This window comes from Cherax quadricarinatus, unplaced genomic scaffold, assembly GCF_038502225.1.
Source record: "Cherax quadricarinatus isolate ZL_2023a unplaced genomic scaffold, ASM3850222v1 Contig649, whole genome shotgun sequence".
Classification (NCBI taxonomy): domain Eukaryota; kingdom Metazoa; phylum Arthropoda; class Malacostraca; order Decapoda; family Parastacidae; genus Cherax; species Cherax quadricarinatus.
The window spans coordinates 11,300-25,241 of NW_027195675.1; the positions used below are offsets into that span (position 1 = coordinate 11,300).

Sequence of the window (13,942 nt, forward strand, 5' to 3'; positions counted from 1 at the left end):
TTACATTTAGTTTGATCATCATCTGTGTGTCTCCCAAACTGCCAGAAGTACTTGTAACCAAGCCTAAGCCTGGCCACTACAACATCAGTCAAAGTTTATTCTCTATAAGGATTACAATGCTGAGTTTACAGAAATTTGGTTATTGTGTGGTTCACATGTAGTAAAATTGTGATTACAGAGTGTACCACTAGAACGCTTAGCATGGCTAGGCATTTCACACTGCAAGTTGCTCCATAAACATATTTATCTACGTTCATGTTATCATAATGGGTTATAGATCTACTCAGGCTTCTAACTGCATTCCTATAACAATCATTGTAGAGAATAAACTTTGAATTGAATTGAATTATAGTGGCCCTTAACAGCCCCAACAAGACACAGCAAGAGGTTTTTTTTTATTTATTAATATTTGAGAGACAAATGTACTTTATTATTCTTTAAGACTAGTGTATATGCTGTGTGACCCTTACAGGTTAAGCGCTTGGTTATGATGATAATAATAATAAACTTGAGTATTGTCAGTCTCTGGTAATAGAAGTGATTCTTGAATAATTGTTGTTAATGATATTTTTTTAGATCCCCTCAAAGGGCTCTTGATCTAGGGAATTGGATCTGTGCTCTGGTTCCCTGAATTAAGTCTTAATACCTTCCATATCCCCCCTCCATAGGCGCTGCATAATCCTACGGGTTTAGCGCTCCCCTAAATTATAATTTAGGAAAGTTACGTTCGTGTATTAAGAGCAATTTAACCCAGGAATTTTGTTTGTATAGGTATTACGTAATGTACAATTTATTTTTTTAATGATCTCGAGACAAGCAGTCCTCCCATGAACTATATCTCTCACTTTTACATAAAGTTTTGGAGCCTGTTTCTAAGTTAGGTTACATTAGGTTAGATTAGGCTAGGTTAGGCTAGGTTACATTAGGTTAGGTTAGGCTAGGTTAGGTTAGGTTACATTAGCTTAGGTTAGGTTAGTCTAGGTTAGGGTTGGCTAGGTTAGGTTTGGTTGGTGGGCCCTGGCCAGGTTAGGCCAGGTAGTTGGCTAGCCTGGTAGGCTAGTTGTAGGAGGAGGCCTGGCCTGGGCAGGTAGGCCTTCTCCAGACTAGGAGGCTCGGGCCCATTTTTGGGCCCTGGCCGGGCCCAGGCCAGGTTAGGTTGGGTGGCTGGTAGAGCTTGGCAGGAGGTAGGGGCCCAGGAGGAGGCAGGGCTTGATTTGGGCAGGCCCAGGCCTGGCCTGGCCAGGTTAGGTAGGGCAGGCTGGTTGGAGGCTCCCAGGAGGCCTGGTTTGGCCAGCCAGGCTGGGGCCTGGCCAGCCAGGCAGGCCTGAAGTAGCCAGGCTAGGTTGGGCCCAGGCAGGAGACTGGCCGGGCCCAGGCCTGGTTTGGCTTGGGGTTAGCCAGTTGCCAGGTAGGCCTGAGTTAGTTAGGCCGGGTAAGGCTAGGCTGGCCAGGTGGGCCCTTGGCTAGGTTTGGTTAGAAGGAGGAGGTTAGGCCTGGCTTGGTTAGGCTAGGTAGGTAGGCTCTAGGTTAGGTTAGGCTTGGCGGGTTGTTGTGGCCAAGGCAGGCAGGCTGGTTGGGTTAAGGTTTGGGCTGGGTTAGGTTGGCCGGTTAGGTTGGTTAGGCTCTAGGTTGGTTAGGTTAGGTTAGTTTGGCCAGTAGGTTAGGCTTGGCTAGGCAGGTAGGTTGGGTTAGAGGTAGGCCAGTAGGAGACTGGTTTGGCCAGGTTGCAGGTTTGCCAGGAGGTTGGGCCAGGCTTGGGTAGGTAGGCTTGGTAGGTTAGGTTAGGTTGGGCCCAGGTAGCTGGCCAGGGTTTGGGAGATAGGAGGCTTGGGAGGGGAGGCTTGGCTAGGTAGGAGGCCTAGGTAGGGCCAGGAGGTGGAGGCCTGGCTGGGAGGCAGGAGGCCTGCAGGCAGGCCAGGTGGCCAGGCGGGCCCAGGCCTGGCCTGGCCAGGCCAGGCAGGCCTGGCCGGGCCGGGCAGGGGGGTTGAGGGGAGAGGCCAGGTTAGGTGATTGGTGGCCCAGGCCTGGAGGTCTTGGTTAGGCTAGGCCAGGCGGTTAGGCCAGGTTAGGTAGGAAGGGGCCAGGTTAGGTTGGCCAGGTTAGGTTTGCTAGATTAGGTTAGGTTAGGCTAGGTTAGGTTGGGTTGTTTAGGTTGGGCCCTTTTGTTAGTTGGGTTAGGTTCATGGTTAGGTTAGTTGTGTAGGTTAGGTGGCGGGCTAGGTTAGGGCTTGGTTGCTAGGTTTTGAGGTTAGGTTTGGTTTGGTTTGGTTAGGTTAGGCTTGTTTGGGTTAAGTTAGATTAAGAGTTGCTGTGTACTCATAATATTTACCAAGCATTCACTAAAATATTGCCATGGTGATTTTGTCAGACAAGAAAGGTTCCTTGATGTTGGTGAAAGGCACTTGATCCAAGGAATTGAATCTGTTTCCTTCCTGGGATCAAGACTAATTGCGTCCTCTTCACTAAGTGCTCTATGACCTGTGCAGATTTCTCTCCTCACATTAAATATGCAGTCCTGTGATCTCAGCACACTTCTGGCAAGACATCAGTTGAATGATTGATGGAGAATGCATTTCTTCTTCTTTTTTTGGGTGGAGGAGTCACCCTAGCTCTGTGGAAGACATCCAGTGCGTTAAAAATATTTTCAGATGAGCACATATATTTTTATCCTTAAGATAAGATAAGATTTTGTTTGGATTTTTAACCCCAGAGTGTTAACCACCCAGTATAACCCAAGAAAGGCAGTGCATCATCGAGAGACTGTCTTATTTCTACTCGGATCCTCAATCTTGTCCCCCCAGGATGCGACTCACATCAGTTGACTAACACCCAGGTACCTACTTGTTTGCTAGGTGAACAGGACAGTAGGTGTAAGGAAATGTGCCCAATGTTTCTACCCCTGCCGGGAATCGAACTGAACCCTCAGCATGCGAAGCGAGAACTTTGCCAGCCAGGCCATGGGGCCTGACTGGCTGTGTGTTAACCTTTCTGGGTTATAATGACATAATCATCACTTATTAGTGGCTATACTTTCAGCCACTTTCAACACTCTCACTTGCTTATTTTGTCCATCTTGCTCTCTGACGATCCCCTCTTTCAATTTGCAACATTAACTGTGACTTCCCCATCCTTTCTGCTGATGTCAGCACTTTCACCTATCCTGCTGTGCCATTAGTTTTGCCACTGCTATATAGCTCTGAATGACCTTTGTGCATTTAATGCTTTCCTTGCATATAATATTACATAATTATGCTTTGGGCTATTTACTGTTTCATTGATTTGCCATCTCCAATTTCCAGGATGCTTTCTCCAGTTCAGCGGTAGATGGCTAAACTTATAAGGTTATGTAAAATATTTTTATGTCAATGATTAGTGTCTGATTTGTTATACAGTAAATTTTTTCCTTTTTTTTTCAGAGCTGAGCAGCTATGCAACAGATAACCATTAGAGGAATAAATCTTCTCCATTCATCAAAAAAATGTTTTACGTACTGGCAGCATTTAACAAAAACCTGGATGCACAAGTCTCCACCATCGGTAACCTCACAATTGCCAGTGTTTCGAAAAGCTGTACAGTATAAGGATACTGTGGCTCTTACTGACCAGCATGGGGACCACACATATGGACACATTCATAGATTAAGGTTGGAGGATGTGTCATGGGGCACACACACAGGGACATATTCATAGAATAAGATTGGAAGATGTTTTTATTCTGTAAAGTATATGAATAATAGTATTGTGCAATATATTCATTACAATCAGTAAATTTCCAGTATAAAGTTCTTCTGTTGTGGCCCAAGGCAGTTCATTTAAAAAAGTTTAAGCATAGAAAATTAAACAATAGGAGCAATAATATTGCTATTCCATTATCCTCTTTTTTCCAGCGTTCCATCTGTAGGGTCATATGCTAAGATGTCTCATCTACATACTGAATAATTTCTCCCTTGAATGCCACCTTGTTATTTTTGTTTTTAATGATCCGGAGTATCCCACCAAGGCATGGTGACCTAAAAAGAAAAACAAAAGTTTTTCTTCTTAAATTCAATAATGTCTACTGGAAAAGGGGTTACTAGCCCCTTGCTCCCAACCTTATTATTTATCATTCATAATTGTTCTTATCCTAGGTAGTAGGTTGGTAGACAGCAACCACACAGTGTAGTACTACCGTTCTGCCAGGTGAGTGTAAAACGAAACCTGTAACTGTTTTACATGATGGTAGGATTGCTGGTGTGTCTTTTCTGTCTTATAAACATGCAAGGTTTCAGATACGTCTTGCTACTTCTACTTATACAGTGGACCCCCGGTTAACGATCACCTCCAAATGCAACCAATTATGTAAGTGTATTTATGTAAGTGCGTTTGTACGTGTATGTTTGGGGGTCTGAAATGGACTAATCTACTTCACAATATTCCTTGTGGGAAAAAATTCGGTCAGTACTGGCACATGAACATACTACTGGAATGAAAAAAGTTCGTTAACCGGGGGTCCACTGTACTGTACTTAGGTCACACTACACATGCATGTTCAGACATATATATAAACCCCTCTGGGTTTTCTTTTATTTTCTTATTAGTTCTTGTTTTTGTTTATTTCCTCTTATCTCCATAGGGAAGTGGAACAGAATTCTTCTTCCGTAACCATGTGTTTCGTTAGAGGTGACTAAAATGCTGGGAGCAAGGGACTAGTAACCTCTTCTCCTGTATAAATTTCTAAATTTGAAAGGAGAAACTTTTGTTTTTCTTTTTAGGTCACCCTGCCTCGGTGGCATATGGCCAGTTAAAAAGAATAAAGAATAACAATTTTTTTCTTTGCAAAGGTTACAGTGTGTAATTACAGTTTTGATTTGTTAAGTACAAAGAAAGCCACTATCATGCCGGGACATTTTGGTCAGACAAATACTAGTACATGTACATAATAACTACTTTGAGATACAGTGGACCCCCGCTTAACGATCACCTCCAAATGCGACCAATTATGTAAGTGTATTTATGTAAGTGCGTTTGTACGTGTATGTTTGGGGGTCTGAAATGGACTAATCTACTTCACAATATTCCTTATGGGAAAAAATTCGGTCAGTACTGGCACCTGAACATACTACTGGAATGAAAAAAGTTCGTTAACCGGGGGTCCACTGTATTGGCAGTTTGGAGGGATATATTGTGTATTTTTATACATATATATACTTCTAAATTGTTGTATTCTGGGCACCTCTGCAAAAACAGTGATTATGTGTGAGGGAGGTGAAAGTGTTGAATGCTGATGAAAGTATTTTCTTTTTGGGGATTTTCTTTCTTTTTGGGTCACCCTGCCTCGGTGGGAGACATCCGACTTGTTGAAAAAAAAAAAATGACTACTTAAGTCTAGACAAGATAAGAGTGGTTAACTTTTTAATAAATATTTATTTTATCTTAATACTAATGCAAGGTAGTTATGGTGGAGGTTTATAAGAATAATTATCTTGAAGTTGGTTTGTTGAAAAAAAATTGTTCTTATTTTTGTTTATAAAATAATGCCACCTCTTTTTAAAATTACTCCATAAGTACATGTACTCACCTAATGGTACTCACCTAATTGTGGTTGCAGGGGTCGAGACTCAGCTCCTGGCCCTGCCTCTTCACTGAACGTTACTAGGTCCTCTCTCTCCCTGCTCCATGAGCTTTATCATACCTCGTCTTAAAGCTATGTATGGTTCGTGCCTCCACTACATCACTCGCCAGACTATTTCACTTCCTGACCACTCTTTGACTGAAGAAATACTTCCTAACATCCCTTTGACTCATCTGGGTCTTCAACTTCCAATTGTGACCCCTTGCTTCTTTGTCCCCTCTCTGGAACATCCTGTCTCTGTCCACCTTGTCTATTCCACGCAGTATTTTGTATGTCATTATCATGTCTTCCCTAACCCTCCTGTCCTCCAGTGTTGTCAAACCGATTTCCCTTAACCTTTTTTCATAGGACATTTCCCTTAGTTCTGGAACTAACTTTGTTGCAAACCTTTGCTCTTTCTCTAATTTCTTGACATGCTTGACCCGGTGCAGGTTCCAAACTGGTGCTGCACATTCCGGTATAGACCTGACGTACACGGTGTACAGTGTCTTGAACAACTCCTTACTAAGGTATTGGAACACTATTCTCAGGTCTGCCAGGCACCCACATGCTACAGTAGTTATCTGGTTGATGTGTACTTCCAGAGATGTGCTCAGTGTTATACTCATCCCAAGATCTTTCTCCTTAAGCAAGGTTTGCAGTCTTTGGCCACCTAGCCTATACTCTGTCTGCAGTCTTCTTTGCCCTTCTCCGATCTTCATGACTTTGCATTTGGCGGGGTTAAATTCGAGAAGCCAGTTGCTGGACCAGGTGTCCAGCTTGTCCAGGTCTCTCTGAAGTTCTGCCTGATATGTTCATGTGTGTTGTATGTGCAGGCACACATGCGTATTTGTATATTTAAATAATTTTTTTATTATACCTGTTTTAAGCTTATTTTACTTCAACAGCGGCCACTTGGCCTGGATAATGCAAGACATGCTCGGTAAAGAATCGGCACAGGAACGTGTTGCTTTCCTTTGTCCCAACGATGTTTCATACGTGATAACACTGTGGGCTGCTTGGATGGCTGGTCATGTTGGTAGGTTCTTATTATGCAATACTTCTTAAAAGTGATATAACACCACTAATATACTTTTACATGGTCCTTAAGCTTTTTCAGTGACCCTAATGTTTTCAAGAAGTGGAATGCTTGATCAAAATTGCCTTTGGAAGTGTTATCAAGTAATTGGTAAACTAAGAAAAAGTGTGATCTTGCTATTCATATTACAGCTTTTGTTTGTGACTTGTGTCATTTACTCACTGACCATATTATGCTAGGTATTATATTACCCTTTCCTTTATGCCTTTTCTTTATTTGTTATTTTTCTCATGTAAGAACAAGCATAGTATGTAAGTGAAAAATATGCAAAGAGATTATAAACATGGCTGAATTCTCTGAGTCTGTCTTCATAGAGTTTATTTCTTAAGAAAAATGTTAATGTTTTGATATTGGATGTTAGTCTTTTTCAGATCATTCATTTAAATTGTGATATGCTAGTATCGCAAACAAGCAATACAAGATGCAAAACAATCATGGGGGAGTTGAATGATAGCTCTGGTCCTTTTGTGTTGCAATCAACACATCAGAAGCTTGCAATGTTGCAGAAAGGAGGAGGTCCAAGCTGATATGTTCACAAGGAACACCTTTGCTAGAGTGAGCATTCACTCCAGCAAAGGCATTTCCTGTGATCGTATCTACTTGGACCTCCTCCTCCTCCTCTTTTGCAACTTGAAAGCTCCTGATGTGTTGATTGCAACACAAAAAGCCTTGAGCTATCATTCAACTCTACCCATGGTAGTTTTGCATTAAATTTAATAAACATTGGGTTAAGGACTACCGTGCACACTTATTTTGGCTAACAGTCTTTGATCTGGTACTCTCTTGAAGGCCTGAAAATCGTAGTATGTATACTATAACTGAGCAGTCCTTTTTTTTATCTGGGTTTTTGTGCTGCATATATAATTGAGGAATTCTAGTAACTTTTGTAGGCAGTGTCTTTTGTTGAATTAATTCATGTTGATATTGAGTTACAGTATTAATTAAGAATGCAAATTTATCATCTCAGTGGGAGATGGCTGCTCTGTTAAAGAAAGTAATAATAATAGTAATAATAATAATAATCAGACACCCAAAATTAACATGGGTCCCATTGTCCATTTAAAAAATTTCTTCTGAAGTAGTAGCGAATAATTTTCTATAGGTAATGACACCAAAAGTATGAAATTTGAAGGAAAACTTGCAGAATTATACAGGTGCAAATTTAGTGGTCTGGGGATAATTTATGCATCAGCAATTTTGCCAACTTTGAGTCTTATTTTAAGTAAATTCTAATGCTTCATTCGACCAAATTCTTGGCTATTTCATAAGTATGCCTTCTGATCTATCGATTGAGCACAAGAAACCACCCTATAAAGTGTACAGAACTCAGTAATTTGGCCAGTTTTACACAAAATTAAAAAATGCCAATTTAAAAGTAGATTGCAAAATAAACAGTGTACTAAAACAACATTTCTTCTCTTCATTAATCACATTCCCAGGCCTCTCCAATATTACTTTTGCCTTCCAATTTGATAACCAGTTTATGGTATCCCAATAAATGAATCAAACTTATTAAAATCCCCCTGAAACAGACCATGGGGTGTAGGGGGAGCCTTACTCATCCTCAGGAAAATCAGCAAAACTCAAATATTTTTGCTACTTTGAGCCCAGTTTCAAGCTGCTTCCAGCCCTGAAATTAATGAAAATCATCTATATTTCATTAACATATCTTTCATTCTATCAATTGATACCAAATACAGCCAACGAAACCATAGAAACTATCCTAGAAAACACCTCAAAGACACCATTTTAAACCAAACACAAGTGTGAGGAAGGATTTTTTGATACTATGCACACTCTCCGCACAGACCCATACTGCTCACAGCTTATCTGAGGCATCTGTGTTCAAAATGTAGTTTGCATGAGGGACCCTGGCATCTATATTGTCAATTTACATGATGGCTACTTAAAGAGTTAGTGGACTGAGGATCGAGCCTCCACCACTCCTTGTGTTGAATGATCCACACAGGTGTAAGTGCTTTGTGTAAACATAATAATATATAGTCTAATAATGACCTATACGGTTTTGTGCTTTCTTGTGAATATAACAGTGTTAAAGTACAAAGAAATGTTGTGGCCTTAGTATGTTTGTGTTGTGTTCAGCTGAAACACAAAGCTGAAGTGTTGACATGCAGTGCACATTAAAAATAAGGATGTATTATCATTTATTCTGCAGCTGTGCCACTTAGCCCCAAACATCCATCATCAGAACTGGAGTATTTTGTTCAAGACAGTGAGGCTTCCATCATCGTTACAACATCTGAGTTAACCGTTAAGATTAAACCTATTCTCTCTGGACAACAGGTATGTACTTAAAAGCTGTGAGAAGTAACTCCTGACATTTTAAATAGACTACAATATCTTTTAAAATGACAATGTTCATGCCACAACTTTGTCTCTTTCTCTGTGGACAGTTCCATAATAAGCTTGAAAATTGTCTTGTTAGAAGATAAGAAATTGTACGCAGACATCAACAAGATTTTCCACTGGGCAAAAGAAAATTACATGAGGTTCATTTGTGACAAATTCCAACTGCTCAGATTTGAAAAGAATAAAGAACTCTCAAGGAACACTGTATACAAAACACAGAAGGGCCATCTCAGAATGCAAAAGAACATGTAAAAAAAAAGGGAGGAGGGGTAAGATAATGATAGGTGACTTATCATTTACAAAACATGATAATGCAAATGTTATGATGGCCAGAATAATGACATGGTGGATAATGAAAACTTTCAAAACAATAAATAATGAAAAGTTTGACACTGTTTAAATCATTTTGCTCTCTCATTTAGAATATCATTTGTTGATGGTGGCTCTGTTCAAGGCAAGAGAAATCAGATCTGAAAAAAGTGCAGAGATTAGTAAGTAAGTAAGTAAGTAAGTTTATTCAGGTATACACAAATACAGTTACATAGAATTATCATACATAGCAGCATATGTGTAGAGAACCTGGGATAACCCAAAAAAGTCAGACAGAGTGACTTACTTCCATTGGGCTGCTTGAAACTGACAAAGCACTTAAACTACAGCTCTGTGAATGCCTGATAAATACAAGCGAGATACTTTAGAACCTAGCCTCAAATCTACATTACTTAAACAACATACTACTACAGCAAGAGATACTAGAGGAAGTGTAAAATACACCTAGTGAAAAAGCAGGGAAACATGGCCACAAAAAGGAAAGACTCTGTTAACATCTATGGTGTAAGACTATTCAACCTGCTGCCAGCAGATGTCAGAAATTTTGCCAGAACAAGTGTAGACGTTCTCAAGAGCAACCTAGAAACTGGATTATTACTTCCTCCATGTGCCAGATCAGCCAGGTTGTGAAGTATATGTGGGCCAGTGGGCCACCAGCAGCAAGAGCTTGGTTGAAGAGGCAATCATCAGAAAAGCCTGGTTCCAGGCCTGGCTGTTGGGGTAGAAGAACTCATTACCAGTCAGTTTTTTTTTTTTTTTTTTTTTTAACAAGTTGGCCGTCTCCCACCGAGACAGAGTGACCCAAAAAGAAAGAAAATCCCCAAAAAGAAAATACTTTCATCATCATTCAACACTTTCACCTTACACATAATCACTGTTTTTGCAGAGGTGCTCAGAACACAACAGTTTAGAAGCATATACGTGTAAAGATACACAACATATCCCACCAAACTGCTAATATCCTGAACCCCTCCTTTAGAGTGCAGGCATTGTACTTCCCATTTCCAGGATTCAAGTCCGGCTATATAAAAATAACTGGTTTCCCTGAATCCCTTCACTAAATATTACCCTGCTCACACTCCAACAGATTGTCAGGTCCCAAATACCATTCGTCTCCATTCACTCCTATCGAACACGCTCGTGCACGCCTGCTGGAAGTCCAACCCCTTCCATTGATAAAGGATTTTATTATTGTTATAAAGCATTTTGCAAATTCTGTGAGTAAATGCTTATGTTTTGAGAAAGAAGCTTGGGTTTAGCACTTTCCATAAATATAATAGTAATTTTGAGAAATCAGCATGGGTTTAGCAATTTCTATGAATTTAATAATCATTTGAAGAAAGAAGAGTAATAAACAGGTAAATAGTTTTACTTATTTTTTTTTCATTAACACATCGGCCACTTCCCACCAAGGCAGGGTGGCTCGAAAAAGAAAAACTTTCATCATTCACTCCGTCACTGTCTTGCCAGAGGCGTGTTTACACTACAGTTATAAAACTGCAACATTAACACCCCTCCTTCAGAGTGCAGACACTGTACTTCCCATCTCCAGGACTCAAGTCCGACCTTCCAATTTCCCTGAATCCCTTCGTAAATGTTACCCTGCTCACACTCCAAAAGCATGTCAAGTCCTAAAAACCATTTGTCTCCTTTCACTCCTATCAAATATGCTCATGCATACTTGCTGGAAGTCCAAGCCCCTCACACACAAAACCTCCTTTACCCCCTCCCTCCAACTTTTTCTAGGCTGACCCCTACCCCGCCTTCCCTCCACTACAGATTTATACACTCTCGAAGTCATTCTGTTTTGTTCCATTCTCTTTTACATGTCCAAACCACCTCAACAACCCTTCCTCAGCCCTCTGGATAATAGTTTTGGTAATCCAGCACATCCTCCTAATTTCCAAACTACTTATTCTCTGCATTTTATTCACACCACACATTGCCCTCAGATATGACATCTCTAATGCCTCCAGCCTTCTCCTTGTTACAACATTCACTACCCATGCTTCACACCCATATAATGCACTGGTATAACTATACTCTCATACATTCCCCTCTTTGCTTCCACGGACAAAGTTCTTGCCACCAATTGAAATTGTCATAAATGTTTTCTTGATTTTTGCATATCTATATTTCTATGTATGTGTAATTACAATAAATAATTGTTGATGGATACACATCTCACTCCACAATGTTTAGCATTTTATTACATTTTTTAGCATTTTATCCATTACCATTCTTGGTTTTCCCACAGTCAGCTCTGCATTAATTACTGTTCCAGTAAATGACTTAAAATGTATTTAAGTAGATATAGTAGCTCAAGATTTTTTTGTTAATTTTATGTTTGAATTCTGCCTTCCCATCAACCTACTGTACTTCAGTTGACATTTACAATTTTTTTCTTCTTTTTACCTTAAAGGGGAAGGAAGGATGGGAGGGGGTGGCTTTCTTGATGATGGTGAAAGCTCTTGATCCTAGGAATTGGAATTATGTTAGCTTTCCTTGGATCAAACCTGTTTACCTCTTATTCCCCAGGCTCTATTTTACCCCTATATATTAAATCCTTCACCAAGTTTCTTCATTATTTTTTCACTATAGTTATATTCAGCACAGTGTATTTACAAATTTTTTTTAGATCTTACATAAAATAGCTCTCTCTTTTAGGTCATAGTACTCGAGGACTTTTTCTTCAAGCCATCTACCTCTCAGGAGGGTGAGGAAGTGCAGATTATGCCAGAGTCAAACATTACCATGGCTGATAATCACCAGGTGGAGTATGGTAAAGAGAACGAGTTCTACTCTGTCAGTGATGCATTAATTATCTACACGAGTGGCACTACTGGCCGCCCTAAAGGTAAGAGCAAACCAGAAGTAAAAAATTTTATGCATAAAATCTTGACAGATGTACACAAATAACCCACGCATAGGAGAGTGAAGCCTATGATGACGTTTCAGTGGGACTTGTAAATGGTCCGCTCTGGACCAAAATGTCATCAAAAACTTCTCTCTCCTATTTGCAGGTTATTTGTGTATTGTTCCATTCATGGTATTGTGCCTTTTTGTTCTTTTTCTTGACACAGTAATAAGGTTTGGATATAAAATATTGGGATTTCTACTTATATATAATGTTTACATAAGCAGCACTAGTTAATAGTATACAAAGAAAACTAGTAAGAAGTCTAATTTGGAAGTTGTTGCAGGTAAAAATAGCTGAACTTCATTCGTCTCCACAGGTGTGGTCCTGACTCACAACAACGTATTATCACAAATGAGTTGTCTTCTTCAGGCTTGGGACTGGACTTCTGGTGATACCATCCTCCACTGTCTACCTCTCCACCATACACATGGCATTATTAATGCTCTTCTTTCTCCACTCTATGTTGGTGCCAGGTATAGCATTCTAATGTTGTGGTTTTATTCATCAGAAGAAAAATCACCTGGCATAGGTCTTTGTCATAAGATGAGCTGTTCAATGGGGCTGGTCCTGTGCTGGTATCTCTGCAAAACAGTGATGGCTGAGAACATGAGTGAAAGTGAGGCAGCTGCTGGAACTACAGTCGGCCATGGTAGCAGTGACTGCTAGCTTGCCTGTTAGTTAACATTATTTGAGTTTAAAGTTATCAACTACTTGGAGGGCATTAATGCTGCATGAAACCTGTTCACTACTAGTCAAGGACACTTTAATCCCTTTTTTAGGGATTAAAGTCAGCTTTCAGTATATATACACTGAGAGATGTAACCTTACTTGCTGATTCTAATGTGTCCGTGTTAGAAATTTTTATCTGTTATAATTTGTCTATGTTTATGAATTATGATAAAATTTACATATACTGTTTTAATTAAAGCATGCTGTTTAATTTATAATTTTTAATAGATTGGATTTTTTTAATTTAACTACAGTATATGCTTTGTATTAAAAAATGAATGAACTTTTAACCTATTCTAATAACATGCATTTTCAGTGTACTTTATTATGGCATCATTATTATATAGTATATAACTGAGTGGCATAAACAGGAAGTTAAAGGACAACTTACTCAACTTGTTTGTCTATACAAGACAGTACTCATCTTCTTAACTCTTTGACTGTTTCAGGCCCCTTTCTGAAACTGTCATTCTATGTCGATAAATTTTTGAAAAAAAAAATTATTTTTTCTTATGAAATGATAGAGAATCTTTTCCCGATGATAATGACACCAAAAGTTTGAAATTTGGTCGAAAACTCATGGAATTACGCTCCCGCGAAGTTAGCGGTCTTGGCGACATATGCGTATCAGCGATTTCGCCGACTTTGAGCCCTATTTTCAGCCAATTCCGTTGTTCCAGTTGACCAAACTCATAGCTATTTCTTTAGAACTCCATTTTATCTATCAGCTGAGTACAAGAAACCTCCCATTTACCAATTTGGACTACCCAATATGGTGGTCAGAAATTGGCAATTTGGCCAATTTCACGCAAACTAAAAAAGATGCCAATTTCAAAATAGGGTCCAGAATAAACAAGGTAGACATTCTTGGCACTAAAATAACATATCCTCTGTTCATTAGTCAC

General features: G+C 39.7%; 1 protein-coding gene across 3 annotated transcripts in view; it reads left to right on the top strand.

Moving 5' to 3' along the window:
- Positions 1-351: 351 nt before the first annotated feature.
- The window catches only part of Acsf3 (Acyl-CoA synthetase family member 3), a 45,220-nt gene continuing 31,629 nt past the window's right edge, over positions 352-13,942 (top strand). For 2 of the 3 annotated variants that reach the window (XM_053791356.2, XM_070080588.1), the window contains exons 1-6: positions 352-387; positions 3,417-3,643; positions 6,498-6,628; positions 8,865-8,992; positions 12,056-12,245; positions 12,625-12,781. In XM_053791356.2, coding sequence (XP_053647331.2) covers positions 3,429-3,643; positions 6,498-6,628; positions 8,865-8,992; positions 12,056-12,245; positions 12,625-12,781 — 821 coding nt within the window. In that variant the 5' untranslated portion in view covers positions 352-387; positions 3,417-3,428. Of the gene's footprint in view, positions 388-416; positions 473-3,416; positions 3,644-6,497; positions 6,629-8,864; positions 8,993-12,055; positions 12,246-12,624; positions 12,782-13,942 lie in introns of those variants that run through there. The other variant, XM_053791358.2, reaches the window with a different exon arrangement.